This window comes from Glarea lozoyensis (assembly GCF_000409485.1).
Source record: "Glarea lozoyensis ATCC 20868 chromosome Unknown GLAREA15, whole genome shotgun sequence".
Classification (NCBI taxonomy): Eukaryota; Fungi; Ascomycota; class Leotiomycetes; order Helotiales; family Helotiaceae; genus Glarea; species Glarea lozoyensis.
This window is the reverse complement of record NW_007360989.1, coordinates 814402-835430: the sequence shown is the minus strand read 5'-3', so window position 1 is coordinate 835430 and position 21029 is coordinate 814402. Positions and strand designations below refer to the sequence as shown.

At 47.5% G+C, this 21029-nt stretch overlaps 6 protein-coding genes across 6 annotated transcripts; 3 read left to right on the top strand and 3 right to left on the bottom strand.

The window, feature by feature from the left end:
• GLAREA_06096 (P-loop containing nucleoside triphosphate hydrolase) lies at positions 1 to 3746 on the bottom strand (the record flags this gene model as incomplete). The annotated part of the gene is made up of 5 exons (XM_008081510.1): positions 1 to 321; positions 373 to 3402; positions 3457 to 3577; positions 3631 to 3671; positions 3720 to 3746. The coding sequence occupies 5 exons, from the start codon at positions 3744 to 3746 to the stop codon at positions 1 to 3; spliced, it is 3540 nt and encodes a 1179-aa protein (XP_008079701.1).
• A 791-nt stretch (positions 3747 to 4537) lies between these two features.
• GLAREA_06095 (uncharacterized protein) lies at positions 4538 to 6593 on the bottom strand (the record flags this gene model as incomplete). The annotated part of the gene is made up of 5 exons (XM_008081509.1): positions 4538 to 5134; positions 5200 to 5519; positions 5573 to 6218; positions 6269 to 6384; positions 6446 to 6593. 5 exons carry the CDS (start codon positions 6591 to 6593, stop codon positions 4538 to 4540), a joined length of 1827 nt encoding a protein of 608 aa, XP_008079700.1.
• A 3271-nt stretch (positions 6594 to 9864) lies between these two features.
• Positions 9865 to 11312, top strand: GLAREA_06094 (Cytochrome b5-like heme/steroid binding protein; the record flags this gene model as incomplete). Its single annotated transcript, XM_008081508.1, has 2 exons — positions 9865 to 10126; positions 10177 to 11312. 2 exons carry the CDS (start codon positions 9865 to 9867, stop codon positions 11310 to 11312), a joined length of 1398 nt encoding a protein of 465 aa, XP_008079699.1.
• Positions 11313 to 12276: 964 nt separating this feature from the next.
• GLAREA_06093 (Thioesterase/thiol ester dehydrase-isomerase) lies at positions 12277 to 12971 on the bottom strand (the record flags this gene model as incomplete). The annotated part of the gene is made up of 4 exons (XM_008081507.1): positions 12277 to 12336; positions 12409 to 12658; positions 12709 to 12809; positions 12858 to 12971. The coding sequence occupies 4 exons, from the start codon at positions 12969 to 12971 to the stop codon at positions 12277 to 12279; spliced, it is 525 nt and encodes a 174-aa protein (XP_008079698.1).
• A 1591-nt stretch (positions 12972 to 14562) lies between these two features.
• Positions 14563 to 16672, top strand: GLAREA_06092 (WSC-containing protein; the record flags this gene model as incomplete). Its single annotated transcript, XM_008081506.1, has 10 exons — positions 14563 to 14646; positions 14692 to 15055; positions 15106 to 15135; positions 15185 to 15281; positions 15329 to 15504; positions 15552 to 15666; positions 15722 to 16032; positions 16170 to 16245; positions 16300 to 16456; positions 16586 to 16672. The coding sequence occupies 10 exons, from the start codon at positions 14563 to 14565 to the stop codon at positions 16670 to 16672; spliced, it is 1497 nt and encodes a 498-aa protein (XP_008079697.1).
• Positions 16673 to 19422: 2750 nt separating this feature from the next.
• On the top strand, positions 19423 to 20846 carry GLAREA_06091 (MOSC N-terminal; the record flags this gene model as incomplete). Its single annotated transcript, XM_008081505.1, has 2 exons — positions 19423 to 20379; positions 20433 to 20846. 2 exons carry the CDS (start codon positions 19423 to 19425, stop codon positions 20844 to 20846), a joined length of 1371 nt encoding a protein of 456 aa, XP_008079696.1.
• Positions 20847 to 21029: the final 183 nt, after the last annotated feature.

Below are 21029 nucleotides of genomic sequence, written 5' to 3'. Positions count from 1 at the left end.
TTATTTGAAATCCGCTGCTGTTAACGCCTGAACCACACTAGTGCCCTCGCTGAATCGGGTTCTGAAGATTCGGTTTGCGTTTTGAAACATACCATCCTTCAGACTAACAACAATAAATTGAGACCCCTTGAAGCGCGTCTTGATCAAGCGACCGATATTTTGCGTATGCGAGAGATCTAGCGCTGCGTCTACTTCGTCGAGAATGTACATTGGTGCTGGTTTGAATTGTAGGAGGGCCATGATGAGGGACAAGGCCACAAGAGAACGCTGACCACCAGACAGTTCAGTTAAAGATTGCTTCCAAACCTTCCCCAGACAAACCTAACTAACTGTTAGCAGACGGTACGCTCGACGAGGAGAAGAATGAAATACCTTGACTTCTAGACCTTCGTTAATGGTCTTGCCTTCTGGTGCGTCAAGTCTACAAAAACTTCCTGGCAGTAGCTCCGCAAAGATCTGTCCAAAATCCCCATTCACCTTTTCCCATGTCTCTTGGAGAGCCTTTTTCTTATATTCATCCAAAGAGACTATTGTCTCTTCAATCTTCTTCTTGTCTCTTATCACTGTCTTCATCATGGTTTTAAGAGCAATCTCTTTCTTTTCGACACTGTCGATCATGTTCATGACTTTAGGGTTGATCTTTTTCTTCATGCCTTGGAATCGCTCTGTAAGATTTCGAAGCGATGCCTTGCACTCTGCGATGTTCTGCCCCTTGAAGTCATACGGTGTGCCAGTTCTTCCAAAGCTATCTTTCTCATCTGCTATCCATTCATGCTCATTTTCCATATGAGCGACAGTCTGAACAGCAGCCTGTTGTTCCTTGATGAATTTATCGATCTGATGACCGAGCTTTTGCATCTCGAGGCCCTCTTCGGTAATCCGCGCTGCTTTGGATCTCGAAGCTCGCTCCAAAGCATGGAGTTCTTCATCAAACCCTGTTAACTTTGCTCGCTCGTCATCAAGATGAGCTTGGGCAACGTCGTGAGCGTCATCAATCTCCTTTCGCTGACTGGTAAAGTTTGATACTTCTTCGGCTTGTGATTGAAGAGTCGTCTCAACGTCGTGGAGCTGCTCTTGAGCGGCCGCGAGATCACTGCCCACTTGTTCCGAATCAAGTCGTGCGCCCTGAAGCTCTTTCTGCACCGCCTTCACGGAAGCTGAGTCCTTAACCACAAGTTTCCGAAGCGAATCCAGGGACTTTTGAAGCTCAACAAGTTTGCCATCCTTGTTGTTGTCAAAATCTTTCATGTCCTTCTCGATTCGCTTAGCATCCTTGTTCGCCTCCAGCTGTCGCTTCTTTGCATCCTCCAAGTCTTTCTTAAGCTGTAAAACAGATCCCTTCATGTTTTCAACCTCTTGAATGATTGACGAAGATGAATTGCTCCCAATTTGCTCCTCTGTCAGTTTGATTTCGTGAGATTTAAGATCTAACTCTTGTTTGATTTTCTTCGCTTGATCAAGTTTCTGTTTCTCTCTTGCCATTTTACTTTGCAGTGCCGAAAGAGCCGTCTCATTTCTCGAAAGCTCTCTTGTAAGCTCATTGAGTTTTTGAAGGGTGACGAGAACACCGCTTGAATTGGGCGAGCTTCCACCAGAAAGAGTTCCGGACGGATCGTAGGAGTCCCCCTCAAGGGTGATACTCTTCATTCGAACACTGGGATCAAAAGTGACCCTTTTTGCAGTGGCAGCATCAGCACAGATCAGAGTATTGCCAAAAACATAGTCCATGGCTGTGGAAACCTCGTCATCGTATCCGATTAAGGATAAGGCCAGATCGACTTTTCCGGGAGCAATTTCCTGCGCAGCGCCTATTTTCTCGGAAGATGCGCGGAACGCCGCTATCTTGTTCAGAGGAATAATGGTAACGCGCTTTCGGAGTTTGCCGTGTTGTAGAAGTTGGGTTCCAGTAACTTCAGTATCGACAACAACATTATACAAGCGACCACCGGCACAGATTTCAAGGGCTGTTCCCGCGTCGACTCTGTCTTTGTCAAGAGTGAAAAGCTGGGCCACCAAACCCTTTACCTTCGATCGGTCGAAATTAGGCGAAGGATCAGCGTAGTTGAAATCAATGTTGGCAACCTTTCGTTTCAGCGTGTCCGCTTGCTCACGAATTTTTCGGATAGTTTGCTGCAGTGTCGATTCTTGCTTGTACATCTCGTCTTCCATCCCGGGCTCGAATCCTAACTTGCCCAATTCCTTTTCAAACCGTTGCGCCTGTGATCGAAGACCTTCAAGGTCTTTTAAAAGATCCCCGTTTTGTTCTTTTGCTTTCTTCGCTCGTGGTTCCTCGTCCTTGATTCGTTTCTCTAGGTGCGACATTTTGAGCTTCGCTTGCTCTTGTTCAGTGGACGCCGCACTGACTCGATTCCTGGCGTCTTGGAGCTGTCCTTGATAGCCGCTCTCCTGGCCTTCCTTGGACGCAACACCAGTCTGCAAAGTTTGCAGCAATTCCTCCTTGGATTCCGCCTCGGCGTTTTGCTTCTCTAAGTTTTCTTTGACTTGATCATAACGCGCTTGCAGCTCCTCATGAACTTTGGTTTTGTGCTTCAACGAGGCTTCGAGTTCCTTTACTGTCTTCTGAATTGCGGATTTTCGTTCGTGCTCCTCAGCCATACTTGATTTTTTCAGATCTATCACTGTCGACAACCGCACTATTTCGTGAGAATACTTTTTTACTTCCTCCTCAAGCGCTTGTGCTTTGCCGCCTTTTTTCAACTCCTTGTCCCGTTGTGCCTTCACTCTCTTGACATCCTCAGCTAAGTTATCAATTTCAGTCTTAAGTTTTACGGCGCCATCTTCCAACCCTTTTGCGCGAGACCTCTTTGCTTCAAGATCACCAGCAGACTGTGTGAGTTTCTCTTGATTCTTGACGTAGTCATGAGCGACCACCACTCTGGTTAGTCTCTCCAGGTCGTTCTGCGTCTGCTGGAAGTCCAAGAATGCCCGTTTCTCGGTCCTCAGCTTCTCTAGCTTCGGTTCGATCTCCTCTCGTAGCAATTCTGTAATCTCCTGCACTTTCATTTCCTTTTTTGCCATAGTCTTAAATGCCTTGTCTCTGCGATCCTCAAACATACGTGTGCCAGCCGCTTCCTCGATCATCGCCAGTATCTCCACCGGCTTCATGTTTAAGACTTTCGTTATGCGGCCTTGCATGATGAGGAAATTGGGATTGTTGATATTGAGTTGCACTGACTGGAAAAGATTCTGCACCGTCTGTTGCTGCGCTCGATGTCCGTTAATCAGGTATTTACTTGTCCCTCCCAAAACAATCTGTCTTGTCACGCTAATCTGCGCATACTCTTCGAATCCTATCGGCGACTTTTTCTTGTCGCGGTTGTCGAAAACGATCGTCACTGAGGCTTTCGTAACACCCGCTTGTCCGCGTTTGTAAATTAGGTCCTGCGTATCTCCATCAGCAAGTACACGTTAATGGCTCAATGAAGATTAAACTACCTGAAGGTTCTGGGCGCGGACAGTCGTCATGTTGGTAATTCCCAGGACGAAACATATCGAGTCGAGAATGTTAGATTTTCCACTTCCATTTAGTCCTGTAATTGAATTGAAACTCTCGTCCCTAAACATCGTCAGATTGCTCTGCCTACTATTGAAGCCGCCAGGTTTGTTTACCACCCTGAAATCACCGTCCTCACAGCATACGACTTGAAACCCTGCGCAAAAGGTTAGAACGGCTTGTATTCCAGAGATCTTCTTCATACGTCTATAATAACCTCCACAACCCTCATGATTATGTATTCGGTGGTTTGTGTGGTTAGTAGTTGAATTCGGCGTCGTTGCTGTTTTCGCGTTTGTTGACTTTCGACGTGTTTAGGTCTGGCATAAGGTTACGGCCGGAGTTGAGCCGGCACGCCGGCTCTGTTTCTTCCCCCCACCCCGACCCCCCATATTAGGCAATGGTCACGGTCCTGGTACTACTGGATGCGATCATGAGTGTCAAGGAAATCATATCTGTACTAAATGCACCAAGGCATTAAATCCCCATATGAAATATTGTAGTCGGTACCGATCCATGCTCAATCCGAAATTACTAACCGTTGGGACAACAATAGTGGACTGCAGTATAAGTTCTGGTGGTTGTATGTCTGAAGATTTTATATTTGAAATCAACTTTTGCATTCCACTCAAGCGGTGCTTTCCCTCCCAAATTCGAAATTGAATTCACATCACAATCAGATACAGATTAGCCCCTGGCTGACATCGAGTGATAGCATGGCTTGCAGACAAGATACTTACCATTCCGTGAGAAAATCAAGATTTGAAGGCTGTCTCTGAGTGAGTGCATGTACATTTGATTCGGCCTTGCCCGCGTCTTGTTACATATTCCAAACCCAGCCGATCCCAATCAGCTGCGCTAACTTGTTCACCAATGATAAGATCCCGGGGTGAAGCCCTATTGGTCAGAACAAGCGATCTGCTAGCGCAGCTGATGGCATAAAAAAGGTATCAGTCCAAAGTAAAAACATATGGTATCTTAAATCCCTCCCACTGCAACTCCGTCAAAAACATGGCCAAAACGTTAAGCTTTAAGCTCCTCGTCAACGCTCCCACTAGCATTCGTTCTGACGGCTTGACTATCACCTTGAATGCCAGCCCCTTTCCAGGCATTGTCCTTATCATGTTCAATGTCTGCTCGCTCCTCTGCGATATCGCCAGCCAAACTTTCCGCAGTCTCCTCTTCAATCTCATCTGGAATGATCAAGTTCAGGACCACAGCCAGGAATGCTGTGACAGCAAAACCGGTCTCCATGACAAGTGCGATGGCATCAAAGAATCCTGCTTTTGCCTTATTATCGCCAGCGTACGTAAAGACGTGCGCGAACCATTCTGGGACCAAGATGGCACCGAGACCGATGGACATTGAACCTGTCAGCACGAAACGTGTTCGGCGTGTGAAAGGTACTGTAGCAATAATTCGAATACCAGAAACCGCTACCGAGGTAAAGAGGAAAGTGGTCATACCGCCAAGGACTGAGGATGGAATTGAAGTCAGAGAAGCGGCGAATTTAGAGAAAACTCCCATGATGACGAGGAACAGACAAGCACAATACCCGGCAGATCTATTTGCGCATCGGGTGAGGGCTATAACTCCATTGTTTTGGGCGAAAGTGGAGACCTAGTGTTGCAATTAGTGTCGCTATCTGATTGGTATGAGTATTCAGATTGAAAAGATGTACTTACAGGGGTTGAGGTGCATAGACAAGAAAGCATACCATTGAGACCATCTGCTAGAACACCACCTTGAATGCGAGAGTCGAAAAGCTTGCCGTCTACTTGGAGACGGGAAACATCACAGGTGGCAGTGATATCTCCAATAGCTTCCATCATAAGAATTAGGTAAACCGCCATCAGAGGTAATATAAATGGCGCATAGACAGAAAGAGGAAACGTATGCACCCATATAAAGCTTACTGCTGGCGCACTTGCAATTGCGGAGTCGGAGAAATAGCCACAAGCGGCGGCGACGATACAGCCAACAAGTAGACCGAGAACAACGCTCACTACAAGTGACGTTAGTCAATTCCAGGTTGTAAGGTACAAAATTTCGACTTACAAGACTTCATGATTGGTGCTCCAAATCTCTCACAAAGGATGATGGTAACGAAAACCAAGAAACCCAGCCCAATAAACTCAGCACTTCCCCAAGGCAAGGCATGAGGTGCGCTATTGGAAGGGCACAGCATAAAATTGCCTGTTTCCGGTCTTCCCATACAGTTCCCACTTCCGCCGGCCCAGTTCGAAAAGCCAGACTCAATTAAAGAGATGCCAATGAGAGTCACTGTTGGACCCGTCACAATAGGTGGGAAAAGCTTCTTCAAAACTGAAGGGGTCATGAATGAGAGTCCTATCTCTAGAAGTGCACAGAGAGCGGCCGTACCAATAATGGCACCATAACCCTCAGGGCATGGCAGCTTAGTCCCATCAGCTGCGGTTGGACACATGCCATTGACGTACATCTGGGATAGGCCTTTGGTTGCGATTGGGATGATGGCGAATGAGGTACCCACCACGGAGATCAAGCCGGTACCAATATAGTAGGGAGTTTTCATTATGTGGAAGCGGGTGATTTGAACCGCAGAGAGGATGCCGCAAACAATCAAAGAGGTAGAGACCAGATACTGGGTGGTCTTTTGACTGAAGTTAGCCGCGCCAGCGATGATGATAGGTGGCGTAATGATTCCAGCCAACATGGCAAGTGCCTGCGGGATGTTAATGACTGATTATGTATGGAAGACATTCTGATGCTCACATGCTGGAAGCCAAGCAAAAGAGCTAAGAACACTGGCATTCGGTCATTGAGTCCGAAGAAAGGAGCAGCTCTCGTTGACTTTTTCATGAACGGGAGGTTTGGCCGGAAAAGGAAACCTAGATCAGAGTCAGTTCAAGCGTTCCTGAACCAAAAGGCAAACAAAATAATGCAACTTACCATAGTCATACTGGCCAATGAGCCCATCCTTTGTTGTGAAAGCCTTTCCAAAGGCGCGGAGGTTTTCGCCAAACGTCCTCTTGGGGCTGTAATCAGGACCAACCCTATCAGGGCCATCCATCGGGCCTTGATCAATTGTGACGGCCATGCTGTTCTTGATCTGCTTCAGAGAATGGAAGAAGCTGTATGTATGGCCGGCAATAGTGTCTCGAGGCTGTTGCTGTTGCGGGAGCTAGCGGACGAAGCTATACCTTAGTTTGCTGGACTGGTCGGTATGAAAGCACAGCAACGAAGCTTCACAAGTGCAATTTATTGGATTGGGTTGGGTTGGGGATGGGAGACATTCGGACTGGGACATGCTTCGATCTATATATTTAGACTTATCTCCGTACACACAGCTCCAGTACCACTCCAGTACCACTCTCCTTGCTGGTAGCCAATGACCGAGAAATGGTCGCGTGGGAGGGGAGAAATTCGAGAGCGCTGCTCCTCTGCCCGCACCGTGCCCAGCATGTTCCGGTAGGGGCCGCCAGCCGCCTTGTGTGGGAACGATAAGCGAGCGGTATGCGGGGTGTTCATTGGTCGACAATGCGTCCGCCATGATTAATGAGGGATCCCAATCGATTTTTGCTTCCAATGGTATCCGGCTCTCTTATCATCCCTTTGGTATGGCCGCGGCCGGCGCTGATGATGATCGGGATCCGCGTGGATGTACACTGATTGACGGGGCCGTGGACGTTCAGACGCGCTCGAGACTCTTCTGCAGCAAACCCAGCACCACCTCCACCCATTCAGAGGAGAGACAACGAGTGTTGAAGGCGACGGCCGCTTCCGACAACAATATATCTCCGACCCCCTACCGGCTTGAGACTGAGAAAGTTTTCCACTAGACCGTCCAGTTGATATTTTCTCTGGAAGAGATCTCTTTGAGGCTCGGCGATACACCTACTTGCCATCAATCTCGGCTTCCTCACCAAATGAACGTTCCAGACATGAATTCAGGTTTCCCATCCGTCGTCGTTCAGACCTGCAAGCAGCATCATACCAGGTGGGAGGAGTGGGGAAGAATCGTTAACTCTCGGAACAATCTCATCTCCTACGAAGGGGTCACGGTGCATGCTTCTGAAAGATAGATGAAAAACACCTTAGCTGGGTGGAAGTGACTGGCGGACACTTAACCTCCATAATCCGACATGAACAAATTCTGTTCCTCGGTACTCTTGCCTGTGCCGGTTTTTCACGCACTTGAAAAGTAACTCAGAGGACTCCTAGGCAATGACATGTTTCTTCGGCAAAGAAGTGAGCTCGGGAATTTGGAGATGGAGCAAGGACTCGAGTACGTTGTACAGCGAAAATGAAATCATGCTGCAACTACCATTGTTCGATACAGTACATTGGCATCCTTCTAGAGAGCCGAGAATGGCATACTGGCCCATATACTTGGATAGAGGTGGTGCTTCATGATGGAGCAGATGACAACACGTGCAAAGCAACCCGGAGCGGATGCAAAAATGTAAATCATACCCATCCCGAGGAAGGGTAATGAAAAGAGAACTGTCTATCAAGTTGTTAGCACAAGTTATAGAAAGGAACACCACAGCAGGCACTGAACCTGGCGATTAGCTTATTGGCTTGTATGGGAGTTCGAAAGGTACTGTCAGAGCATCTTCGTTATTGACGTAGATTTGAAATTTTGAATAGAGCATCAGCCCTTGCCGGCCACGAATGGCAAGAAATTGCTGTAATCAGACAGGTTGTTCATGTCTTATGATTGTCGACGAGCTGGATATGTCAAGCCTAGTGAGAACGACAGAGCAGCTAGACCAACCATTAGCTGAATGGCGATCATGGCAGGTCCTCGGCTCGCGGTAGACAACATGACTAGCAGCCGAAACACGATACTTCTTCGATCAAGTTGACGAAGTATCGTATTTACTAGAGAAACTTGTAAAATATGACATATCCTCCCGCCCCCTTTTTTTTGGTCAATGAGACTTGTTAAGCTCTATTCGAAGTTGACTTATTAAGTCCAAAGATTAGTGGGTAGGGTAATTGACACTTATTTCGGTCCTCCGCGAGCTAGGACACCGAACAAGCACAATTGTAGATTGTACAGCTGCTTCGTACGACCACGAACAGGTGCAAAGTGAGACCCTGATAGCCTTATGCAGGTACTGTAATTATTCTCACAGCCTTAGAGCATAGTGAAGCCCGATAGGCTTTGGTTATATTACTACCCATCATGGTTGCACTTTGTACTCCTGTACCCTTACGTCTTATTGTCCTGTGGTGACGGCTTCGTCTCGTAGGATGCACGTAATACCGAAGCTACCTGGGCACTCGGTACCGTTGCGGTCGAGGCTCGATCCACGAGTCTCGAATCAGAGGAACGCTCAGTAGGTTTGAGTGTCCTAAGTGTAAGTGTGGGGAGTTTCGCGGTGCCGAATTTTTCATCTTCCCCACAAATACCCATCGAAACCCCAGCGTGGCGAATCTAGCGACGAAAGGCGAGGTGGCGAAGAAGCTACTAAGAATGTTGAATCGGCTTCTAGACGCGGGTTCTGATGGTGATGATGGTGGTGTATTACTATTTGATTAGCGGAATCATGATCGCGAGCAGAATGAATATTCTAGCTCAGGTAGCACTCCAGTCAAGGCCTTGAAGAGAATGGCCGCAAAGAAGCTGGATTCAATAATGAACTCGATTCTACGCTTTAAACCAAATTTCAAGGTCCAAGGTCCAAAGTCCAAAGTCCCGATACCGTACTCCGTACATGCTTATGCGAATCAGCACGCATCAATGGTGGCCATGGACATGAATGTGTTTCGCATTTGGTGTCTCATGTTGCCGCTTGGTGGGGTTCCTTGACTGGTGCTGGTAATCTCCATACAAGCAGATTCAGCTTGTACATGGAAACGTGGAAAGACGTGATGAATCGAATAATACGTGCAAATACTCCACTACCTAGGTAAATAGGTATCCATGGATGGCGGTATAAATGATGACTGCACCGAAAACTGATGAAATAAATACACACAACATATTATTCCCATGCTTCTGGTGCTTCACCCGTCTGTCGAAGAATGTCACAGGCAATAATCATCGTCTCGTGGTGCCGAGGGTTGAATCCTCAAAAAATGTTGGGAACTGCCCCACATATATCACCCCTCTCATTGGCTCCCCTGATAATGAAGGGTCCAGCGATCGTCTTCTTTTGGGAAGCCTCGAGTAAAATGCGATGCTTGCAGAGCCACTTTGCTCAAACTCCCACTCCCCACGCAATTCTGCTGGTCCATGCCACTTGTTCGTTGGATCATTGGCACTAGCGCCTGTCCGAATTTATAATAACCCTTCCTCCCACCACACTCGTTCTTCCTTGACATCTCTCATCACGACATTCATTTGCCATCACAACACCATGGCCTCTACCGCGCCAGCGAGCATGGCGAAACCATCAGAGCCAAACCGCAACAAGCGATACGATCCCAAGAAGCCTCACATCACCGAGGAACCTATCACCAAAGCCAACTGGTACAAACATGTCAATTGGCTTAACGTCACACTCATTGTCGGAGTCCCGATTTACGGACTCATCGCTGCGTACTGGACGCCTCTCCAGTGGAAGACCGCGGTATGGTCGATCGCGTATTACTTCATGACCGGTCTCGGAATTACTGCTGGTGAGTGCCCTATCTAGAAATGGGACAAGTCCAGAAGCTGATCAATTCAGGTTACCACCGTCTTTGGGCACACACCTCCTACTCCGCTCGCCTTCCTCTCAAGATCTTCCTCGCCGCTGTTGGGGCTGGTGCCGTCGAGGGCTCTATCCGCTGGTGGTCAAGAGATCACCGTGCTCATCACAGATATACCGATACCGACAAGGACCCATACTCTGTTCGCAAGGGACTTCTGTACTCCCATTTCGGATGGATGATCATGAAGCAAAACCCAAAACGTATCGGACGTACCGACATTTCCGATTTGAACGATGATCCAGTCGTCGTTTGGCAACATCGCAACTACATCAAGTGTGTCATCTTCATGGGCATGATTTTCCCTTGCCTCGTCACAGGTCTTGGATGGGGAGACTGGAAGGGTGGATTCATCTATGCTGGTATCCTCCGAATCTTCTTCGTTCAACAGGCCACCTTCTGTGTCAACTCACTCGCACATTGGCTCGGTGATCAACCATTCGACGACCGCAACTCCCCTCGTGATCACGTCATCACAGCTCTCGTTACTCTTGGAGAAGGTTACCACAACTTCCACCACGAGTTTCCTTCGGATTACCGCAATGCCATCGAGTGGCATCAGTATGACCCAACCAAATGGTCCATTTGGCTATGGAAGCAAATGGGACTCGCCTTCGATCTTAAGCAATTCAAATCCAACGAAATCGAGAAAGGTCGTCTCCAACAACTGCAAAAGAAGCTCGACCAGAAGAGAACAACACTTGATTGGGGTATTCCTATTGAGAACTTGCCAATCATCGATTGGGATTCTTACGTGGAGGAGGCAAAAAATGGTCGTGCGCTGGTAGCGATTGCCGGTGTCGTCCACGATATCACCGACTTCATCAAGGACCATCCAGGTGGAAAGGCTCTCATCACGTCCGGAATTGGCAAGGATGCCACCGCCATCTTCAACGGAGGTGTTTACAACCACTCCAACGCTGCACACAACTTGCTTTCCACTATGCGTGTTGGTGTCCTCCGAGGCGGCTGTGAGGTTGAAATCTGGAAGCGAGCTCAACGTGAGAACAAGGACATTTCTTTCGTCAGCGATTCAGCCGGTCATAAGATCATTCGTGCTGGAAGTCAGGTCACTCGTATTGCAGAGCCTGTGGCTTCAGCGGATGCAGCGTAGACTATGGAAATAATTAAATGCTTTTCGGTTTTTATCCTCATGAGTTTACGGCTCTGTTCGTCATACAGGATTCGACATTGTCCTCATCCTTTTCTGTTTTTAAGCGTGTATTAGATTAAGGGAATGGCGTTAAAGTGAAGGGGTATATAATCTCTCTTGGTATGAGAGTCTGATTCGTTTATTGCATTTGTTGGTATCAACAACTTTTGGGGGTAGGATGCGATTACAAGACACTCAGCGTATCTGATGCCTTCATTGGGCTTCAACTTAGCATCGAAAAGATAAATCTGAAACTCAATCATTCTCCGTGTTCTCCGTGCCACACTCTACGTATTTTTCTACTAAAGTATCAAGGCACGAAAGTTGGCCTGGGAATCTTCCCCAGCTCTACCGCGTACACCCAGTTCCTTGCTGATACGTCATCAAGCTTCACATGCCACTCGTAGCCTACCTAGGCATCCCTCCCGGGGCACAAGGATGACACGCTTCATGGTCCATTCTATGGACGTCTCAACTTGATATTCGACCTGTATGGTGTGTATAGTATATCAAGTACTCCGTATTCGAGCCGTTGAAATCTCAACAATTTATTTTGGTTTTCGGGGTCTTTCAGGGTCCATGTGGTGCCGCTTAGTACGCAGTAGGTAGCCGGTAGAGTAGCTATCGTTAGAAAAGTAGCGTCATATAGTGGTCTGGTGTGCTGATGTTTTCACATGTGATAATGCTGGCAAGGGGCTTGTTTTGTTGGGCGATGTGGAGGATTGAGTTCAATCGTGTGTATATCGAGGGCATCTCGTGTTGGTTCATTTTCCTGCCGTTTACTTATCCCAAGTTTGACGGGTCGGTCACGTCAAAATCTAACTGGTCTATTTAGCTGAAAAAGTGCCCGATCCTTGTATGTATAAAATTTCTTTTATTTGAATCATAACACAATAGTCTATAATTGAACATGACAGCGCCTCTTCTATATCTTAGGAACTTCGGGGTCAATACTGACCTTACCGTGCTCGCATATTGCCAAAACCTATGGTCATTAGAAAACGTCTCCCTAACAACTGCATTTCGTGCAATCGATAAAAGCAGAACAACAACTTACCTCACCAGTACTCTCCCTCTTCATGATCCCATTGATGGTGCAAAGTCTCCGTCCTGCATGCACGATAGAGCACTCAACCAGCACAGTCTCTCCAACCGGCACAGGCTTGATATACGTAACATTCAACGTCCTCGAGACCCCCGCATATTGCCAATACCCAGGTTTTGCAATCGGGGCCAAGGCAGAAGTCGTAAGCCAGTCGAAGAGCGTGGCCGTACAACCACCATGAAGATTGTTGAGACGATTGCAGCTGACATTGTTGAGCAAAGAGTCAATTAGAGGATGGAAATTAGAGCCTACTGCTTGGGTTTCACGGTAAATCTACAGATACTGCTGCCTACAGGTGTTGCCGATGCTGAAATCAATTCAACATCCTCTGAGAGCATCGCGGAGCCCCAACCCTATTTCATTGTTTAGTTACCGGACTCATCTTGTGATTGAAGGTTTACCGATTCGCCTGCGTCTCCCGAATTTGCCCACGTCAACGCCCGTACTTTGTCGAGAGCTGAAATGTCCTCTCCAACAGGTATACCTCGCAGCTTTGCTGTTTTATGTTCAGACATTTGAAGAATGTCTAACCCGACTTTGCTGAGCAGCTTTGTTAGCGGAACGTCTGGGGAAACTCCTCGGCTAAAGTCCACAGTGGAATAAGGAGACTGAAGGATTGCCCTTTTCAAGACACAGCTCGAATTTTCATTGGTAATAGAGACGGATCTTCCATAATGTAGTGATCTAGTTCTACGGAGCTATAAAAGATGGGTCATACAATATGGTAATGCGTTGTCTTATACCGCGTTGCGACAGATCCGAAATCTCCGCGTCCTCTAATCTGGCTCGAACGATTGGAAGTGGAAGTGGAAATATGAGGTTTGTGAGAATCTTCAGGAGTTTCTGTCGAAAATTTGAACAAATATCTCAGTAGGACGCCGTATGTATACTGTCAATGTTTACGGCCGAACAAAAACTCAATTGCCAAACATAGTGGTAGAGACATCAGACGTTCCCACCTCGACGTTAGCTGACTCTGGGCCGAGGTTCCAAAGTTGTCTGTCACAGATGCATGTACGTCCGGGTGGATATCGGCGATTACACAAGATTAAGGTTAATGTTGCCTGCCTGAGGCACTAGACAATCTTTATCACCCATCGCCACCCAAACCCTAGATTGACCCTCGCTGTCCATTCAAATTAACGTCAGATCCGTCTATCGTCTGCCCACCGGTATTGCTCATGTTTTACAATTCGTAGAGCAGAGCCTTTGTGCTGCTTGTGACCTTCGAATGCTAAGTATTTCCAGGACAATGCCTGTCCAAGATGCTTTTGAGCGAAGGTACATTTTGAGTCGCACCATACACGATTTTCCGTCATTCCCAGATGTTGAATTGATTACAGACTCTGGCGGGAGGAAGCAGGTCATGGATGGCCAAAGGCCTTACAGGTCTTCAGCTGCCCGGTGAGTTTGGGTATTTCTGCAGCATCTTTACGACGCACACCTGCATGAAGCGTTTCTTTTATTTTCCGTATTTTCATGAAAGGCTTGACTCCAACCTATCAACTCTCGCAACGCAACTGTCACGCGGCGGCTTCCATAGGAAACTGGCCCACGAGTGCAGGAAGTTGAGCAAGTTAGTCACTTGTCCCGTTATTCGGAATGATCGCAAAAGCAATTGCAGTGCGAGCCGAGCTGGCCGTCAATGGATCTGCAGAAGATTTATATGAAAAATGACCTACTTTGCATATTTGGTACCACTCTACACACACAACTTTGATTTCGCCAACCTCGCAGGTTGCCATTGCAGGCTGCAGGCAGACAAATCTGCGGGGTTTGCTCTAGTTCTATCATTGTCAACCACTTGAAGCATTTTGTTATCCACGCAGCATGGTAAGCTGTTGGAGAAATATCATCGGAGAACGTACCTCCAGGAGTGGGCGTTAATACCCCTCTTCTTGTCTATGCATCATTAGTCCGCTACCGGGAAGACGTACATTTTCGAATGGAGTTCTCTGTGTTGAGACGGATTTTGAGACTGGCAAGGAAGGACTATATATGAACACCCAAGAAAAACAATACATCAGAATATGCAGAAGCATCATCAATCAGGATTAATACGTCCCAGTCTTGAAAATACGTTTGACTTGATAAGCAACCGCCATCATGGTTACGTTCTGGCTGAAGACTGTTTGGTTTTTCGCTTCGGGTATTCAAGCCAGGTCTCATACTGATTCCCTTCAGGATGCAGTAAGTGCTACAACGTAATTCTTGCTTATATTTTAACAGAGCTAGGATTCAGCCCAGTCTGGCTACCTCCCAAGTCATAATTTGTGTCCGAAGTCCATAATCAACAGCAAATTTACCTTGTCATGGAAGAATGATCTCGAGCCCAATGAAATTATTTTTGCGAAGCCCCTGGTGTATACACCGCCCTGGCTTAACAGCGAACAAGTCATTACTGTCTCGAGCTTGAACATGGTAAGAATCATTGATGGATTGACTGGGAAGCTGCTCAAATCTCGGATCTTGGCTCCTCCATTTCAAGCGGTTGACGCTAGATGCACCGAAGCCGGGAGCACTATTGGTATTACCGGTACTCCAATCATTGATCCCGATAGTAGCGTACTATATCTTTACTCCAAAGGCTACAAAGGAGGTGTGTTGTGACTTCAACTGCGTAGAGCGAAAGCTAATTAGCGAGTCTAGGCGTGTCTGGCCCTAGAGGCACACTTGCCGGTAAATTCTTATTGAAGTTCGACTTGTTTTACTAGCTAACGGGGATAAGGTCAATACAAGCTGTACGCCTTGAAGTTACCCTCTCTATCAGACGTGAGCGGATTTCCAGTTGTGGTTGAAGGCCCAGCTGAGAATGATAAAAGTCGGTAAGTTCTCTGAACAATGAAGCCCGTCTCAGCACCAACAAATACAGCTACTTTCTTGGAGGGACAGTTCTACAACGAGCTTCCTTGGCCTCCGTAGGCAATAGCATAGTCGCAGGCTTTGCAGGACATTGCGATAATTTTAATTATACTGGAATGCTTGTCGCAGTGAGTAAGATACCGAGAGTTGGAGTTACAAGCATTGTAGCCATGATGGCTAGCCCAGGTAGATTTACCCTATTTTGTACATTTCCCTTATTCTAATCATTGTAGGTGCACCACAGCCGCAGGAGCTCAATTACACTGTGGCAAAAGGTGGCAAAGCAGGTATCTGGGAATCTGGAATGGGGTTCGCTGTGGATGATGATCGTATATTTTTTGCTACTGGGTACGTTTAAGTACAGTCATTCATATTGCCCCCCGTAACTTATCTGTGACTTAAGCAATGGTGACGGTCCTGGCGATAATGGCAGCGGCCTTCCAGCGAATGGTAAGAAGGCAATTAGCACCCTGCAGCAGACGACATCCAACTTCATTGTCACACGCAATGGAAAACTCAAGCAACAAGACTATTTTCAGCCGTACAATTATCAAGCACTTAATGCCGCTGGGCGTGACTTTGGTTCAGCTGGCGTCACGCTACTCGACGAGGACGTCTTTAGGGGAAGAGGCGTACGAAGAATTGCCATCAGTGGGGGGAAAAGCGGAAGAATCTATATCATGAATGGGGATGATTTAGGCGGTTTTGCTAATGGTTTGTGATCTGCTGTGGCCTTCCATGGAACGAGTACTGACAAGCTGGAATGCTAAGGGGTGAATGGCTCTGACAATGGTTTCCTTTCCATGGCCCCCGGCTCTCCATACTATATTAGGCTAACAAGGTGACTACAGTTCTCCAGAGCATCGACAATGCCAAGTCCCTGTTTAGTGGTACAGGGAGCTACCCACGCGAGGGAGGATATATCTAGTAGTCTTCATGCAAATCACCATACAGCATATGATCAGCTGACCGAGGAACCAGTTTCAACCCACTAGCGGATTACTTGTACGCCTACAAAATCACACTTGCATCGAACGGGAAACCTCTGTTCGTGCTTGCTGGAAAATCTAACATCACGCTTAACGGACGAAGTACACCTACGATTACGAGTTTCTATGGCAGGATCGGGACGGGCATTGTCAGTTCATATTCTTTTCGTGTCTGACGAGCTCATTCTACGAACTGCATATTGGTGGCGTAGTTCCTCTGCTGACTTTTGGCTTTAGATATGGATCTCGGACGTCAACCGTGGACTGACCGCTTTTAGAGCCGTACCGAACAACGGTGTATTGGAACAGATATCTGTACCCTCAACCGGGAACTTGACAAGGTTCCACAGATCAGTATTTGGTGATGGAAGGGTATACGTGGTGGGAGACAAAAGTCTGATTGCTATTGGTGGTGGTAGTAAAAATCTGTGCTAGTGAATCTAAAGTCAACTGAGAAGTGGAAATCCAGTTGAAGTCTGTTGGCACAAGGAATCCTGAAGAGTCGAGCGAGCTTATATTACACAACAGTCATTTTCGGAATATTACTATATCCATTTTATATTGCTGGGATGGCCATGATTTATGCAGTCATGAGTTGGTACCTCTAGGGTTTGTGTAGCTCAAAGCAATACAACAAGTCAAAAGAAGAGAGCTTAGAATGGACAGGTTTTGGCATTAGGAACTTGAGAATACACTGCTCGCCCAATTACCGAAGCCGCGTGAGGTGTTACAAATTGTCAGTGGTAAGAGTTGCCAACCTTCAAATAGTGGATTAATTATATCCCATCGTGAATACATCAAGAAATCTTAGAGTAATAAGTCTGTCCTCCTGGATGGGAAGCGAAGCTTGCTTTGTAGTCGCAGGATCGTCAAATATATAAGCGAAATGACTTGGAGCCATTGCTTGGATATAGCCAACGAGTAAGTGCATTGCAATTGTTTGAATTGCCGTTGGTGTTAAAGTGCTCATTCCTAAATCAATTTATTGCAATAAATGGTGAAGTCCAACTCCTTTACCACATGAGCCTAAAATTCCTCACGTATTCTTGGTACTACCATGATGTTGGGTTGACTGATCTTCAAATTGCTGTAGACAATCAACGTAAATAATCTTATCAGCATACGTACAGTAGGCACTTCTGATCTTGGATCACCGAATTTGCTACGTTGTATAAACCCGCAGCTAGAGGTGATCAAATGATTTTCTTGTTGTCAAGACTCGACAGGGATGGAAATTGGGTTGATAGAATGGATGGCTCTGTCCCTCTATTTGCTGGAAATGGAGAGTTTCATGATCGAACACGCAGAGCACATACGTCCGCAGGCAAGACTGGTGTCAAGTTAGATCTACATCTATAGAGCATTATTACATCACTCTTTTTGCGAACTTTACTTCGAAGTAGTCTCCTAGTCTGGTCAAGAGCAGGAGCTAGTCCTTATGTGGGGTGCCAGACGGCTGGTAATATGCCAAAAACATCGGCGCCACCAAACACGAGTATCTGCATCTGTGATTGGCATATAAGTACTGTGATTTGGCTGATAGCCCGAATGAAGCGTCGCACATTCCGCTCGCACCTTGGCAATTGTCACAAGCCAAATACAATATGCCATTCTCGCTTCCTGGGGGAAGAAAGGGTGTGTGAGGACGGAGGCGGGTCTAATCTCCGAGAAAGAGATCTGGCGTTGGTGGAAATTTCCCTATCATTTTCTTGGATTGTCCATTGCACCAGTTACGGACCAAGATTGACAACTGGAAACCTCGATCTCGTCCCCCACGCTCATCGAATGCATTCGAATAATGAATTCCTGGAAGTCGGAATGGACGGGACGTACCACTAGGCACGAGTATGGCAAAGCAGATGTTGGATTACTTGTATGCCACGAAGGTTGCTATTCGGACAAAAAGAATGCCGTTGCGACGCGTTCACTGCTGAGTGCTCAGCAAGAATCCGACATCCAATGTCCGTGAGGTGGCCTACCAGATGGCATCTCGGTCACCAAAGGATGCCGTGGGCAGATGGATTGCATTCCAGACGCGTATTGTTTTCGAGACTCGAGAGTGCACTGGTTGCTCAGGTATGTACCGGTACCGGTACCGTAAGAGTCAGATCAATAGACGATCAGATGAACCGCAAGTGAATCCATCTATTTCGTCCCAGCGGAGGCGGAATACCAATGAAACAATACAATCTGTGGCTTCCTTTTCCAGATGCCAACAGCTCCATAAAATGCCAACGATTGCTGCGCCTCAAGATTGATATTCCCGCCAGCGCCACTTCCAGTGCTGGCGCGTTCATTTGCTTGTCCTCGGTGGGTGATTGGAGAAGGAGACGTGGACCTGGCCATCGGGAATCGCAGCGTCAGGGATGGGAGAATCCAGGGTCGTTCGAGGTCAGGGCATGGCATTCTAGAACGGAGAGGGAAAAGCACGAGAAGTATGCCAGCGGAAGTGCTCTGAAGTACGACGGCATTCGTATGCGTACGGCGGTACTCGAGTAGGATGTAAACAATTGATGGATAACCAGATCTTGGATGCGTTTGGAGTAGCAGCACGTGGAACGGAAACAAGTTCGTACTCGGATGCGGTATATACGGAGTGCGAATTACGAGACCGAGCCTCCGTCCCCGTAAAATGTGATTGGCGCGAGCTGGAATTTACCAAAAATAGCAGGGGCCCTGTGCCCGTGCCTGTGCTCGCTGGACCCCTTTCTTGTGAATGTCAGCCTCGACCCCCAGGACAGCTGGAGCTGCAAAGGAGGCGAGCCGTGGGCGACCGGCCTGCTTGCATCCACCGATCCACCCTCTCCGGTTAAGACAACTAAACTTCTTCCAGATCGCATTTCTCCATCCAAGCTACAGGAGGTCGGACAGTTTTGTTCCCCCCCCCACCAGGCATCTTGTTCCCTTTCTCTCCTTAGACACTTCTAATTCTTCTCCTACGCTCCTTTACTTTGACTTCATGTACATTGTTGTTTGGTAAGACGCCCTCCCTGCCCCAGTGACCATCCGTCTGGTGTGCGACGTGGTGAACAGAGAGGCTGACATGGTACCCCTTTACAGCAAATAGAAAAGCACTTCTTGTGCCATCCAGTCCTTATTCCTGTCACGCTCCATAATGGCCGCTATCATCGAGCAATACAAGCAGCTCGCGGAGCAGTACTACGAACGATACTCCGAGCAACTCTGGGAGGCCATCCCGGTTTTCTCAACCACCACCTATGTCCTCACCACCATCGCCGTCTGCCTGCCGCCCATCATCGCCCTTGTGATCTACGAACGCGAGCAGGCAAAGCTCCTGGCCGAGCAACCGCAGGGATGTCGAAAGTTAGGCATGAAGATTGAGAGCAATCTGCTCAATGAGTTCGACAAGAAGTTTTCGGAAGGCAGACCTCCTAGCACCGAGGAGACATCGGCAGAGTGGTGGCGCTTGAAGAGCATGTGGATCTATCCAGTGAAGAGCTGCAAAGGCGTAGAGCTGAACCGTGGAACGATCATTTCAACGGGCATGGAGTATGACCGTCAGTTTACCTTTGCTCAGTTGAAAAGCCCATTTCCAGTCAACGCCAACACACCGGAGAAGGACAAGGCAGCACACAAGTGGGAGTTCATTACTCAGAGGCAATTTCCGCTCCTAGCCAACGTGCGAACCGAAATGTGGATGCCAGACCAGAGTGTCGACACGTACAAACCACATTGCGACGACGTTGAGAGTGGTGGAGTAATCATCATGAGCTTTCCATGGCAGGAGCCAGGCTGGAAAGCAGCCGTTGCGAGATGGGGAGGGTCCTTCCTGGGACGAGTTCCTGAGAAGCAGTTCAGGGTTCCATTTGACCCAACTCCTGTGCAAATCGAGAAGGCAGGGTATTCATTTGAAAAGATGACCATCTGGAAAGACACAGTGAATTCTTTGAACCTGGAGATTGACATCCCGGAAGAGTTGAGATATTACCTGGGCATCAGCAATAAGTTAGGGCTCTTTCGAATCGACAATTCTAAACTCAGAGAAGTCCACAAAATGGCGCCCACCAAGGCAGAGATTGGGTATCAGCCAGTGACGGGATTCCAAGACTCCGTGAGTCCTACCAAATGTCCCTGCTATTTCAACATGAAGCTAACGAGTTCCAGTACCCGCTCCACCTTGTCAATCTTGCCAGTGTCCGGGACGTGGAGAGCAAGATGCCGTACGTGAAAGGCGCCCCTCGATTATCGGCCACTCGTTTCCGTCCAAACCTTATTATTACAGGTCCAGAGGCTTATAACGAGGACACCTGGCGAAAAATCAAGATCGGATTCTATGAATACTACGTTTCTTGCAGAACCACCCGCTGTAAGCTACCTAATGTGGACCAGTCTACTGGTCAAAATCATGCTAGCGAGCCCGACAAGACCTTGAGAAGCTTCAGAGCAGTCGATGAGGGAGCCGGACCAAATGTCGGATGTTTAGGAGTACAGATGATTCCGATCTCGAAAGAAAGTGCTCTTCGAGTTGGAGACGAAATTACAGTTCTCGAAACCGGCGAACATCGCTACATTAAGTGATGGTGATCTGTTTTTGCTTGATAACTTCAGGCATCTTCCGAACCACAACATGGAGTTGACGGTTGGGAACATGGTCGGTAATACGAATCCAACAGTAGCTTGAAATCCTAGGAGATCCGAAAAGAAGCGTTGTCGGATAATCTGCTTCTCGACGTTGCAGAAAGCATTTGAAATGATATATTT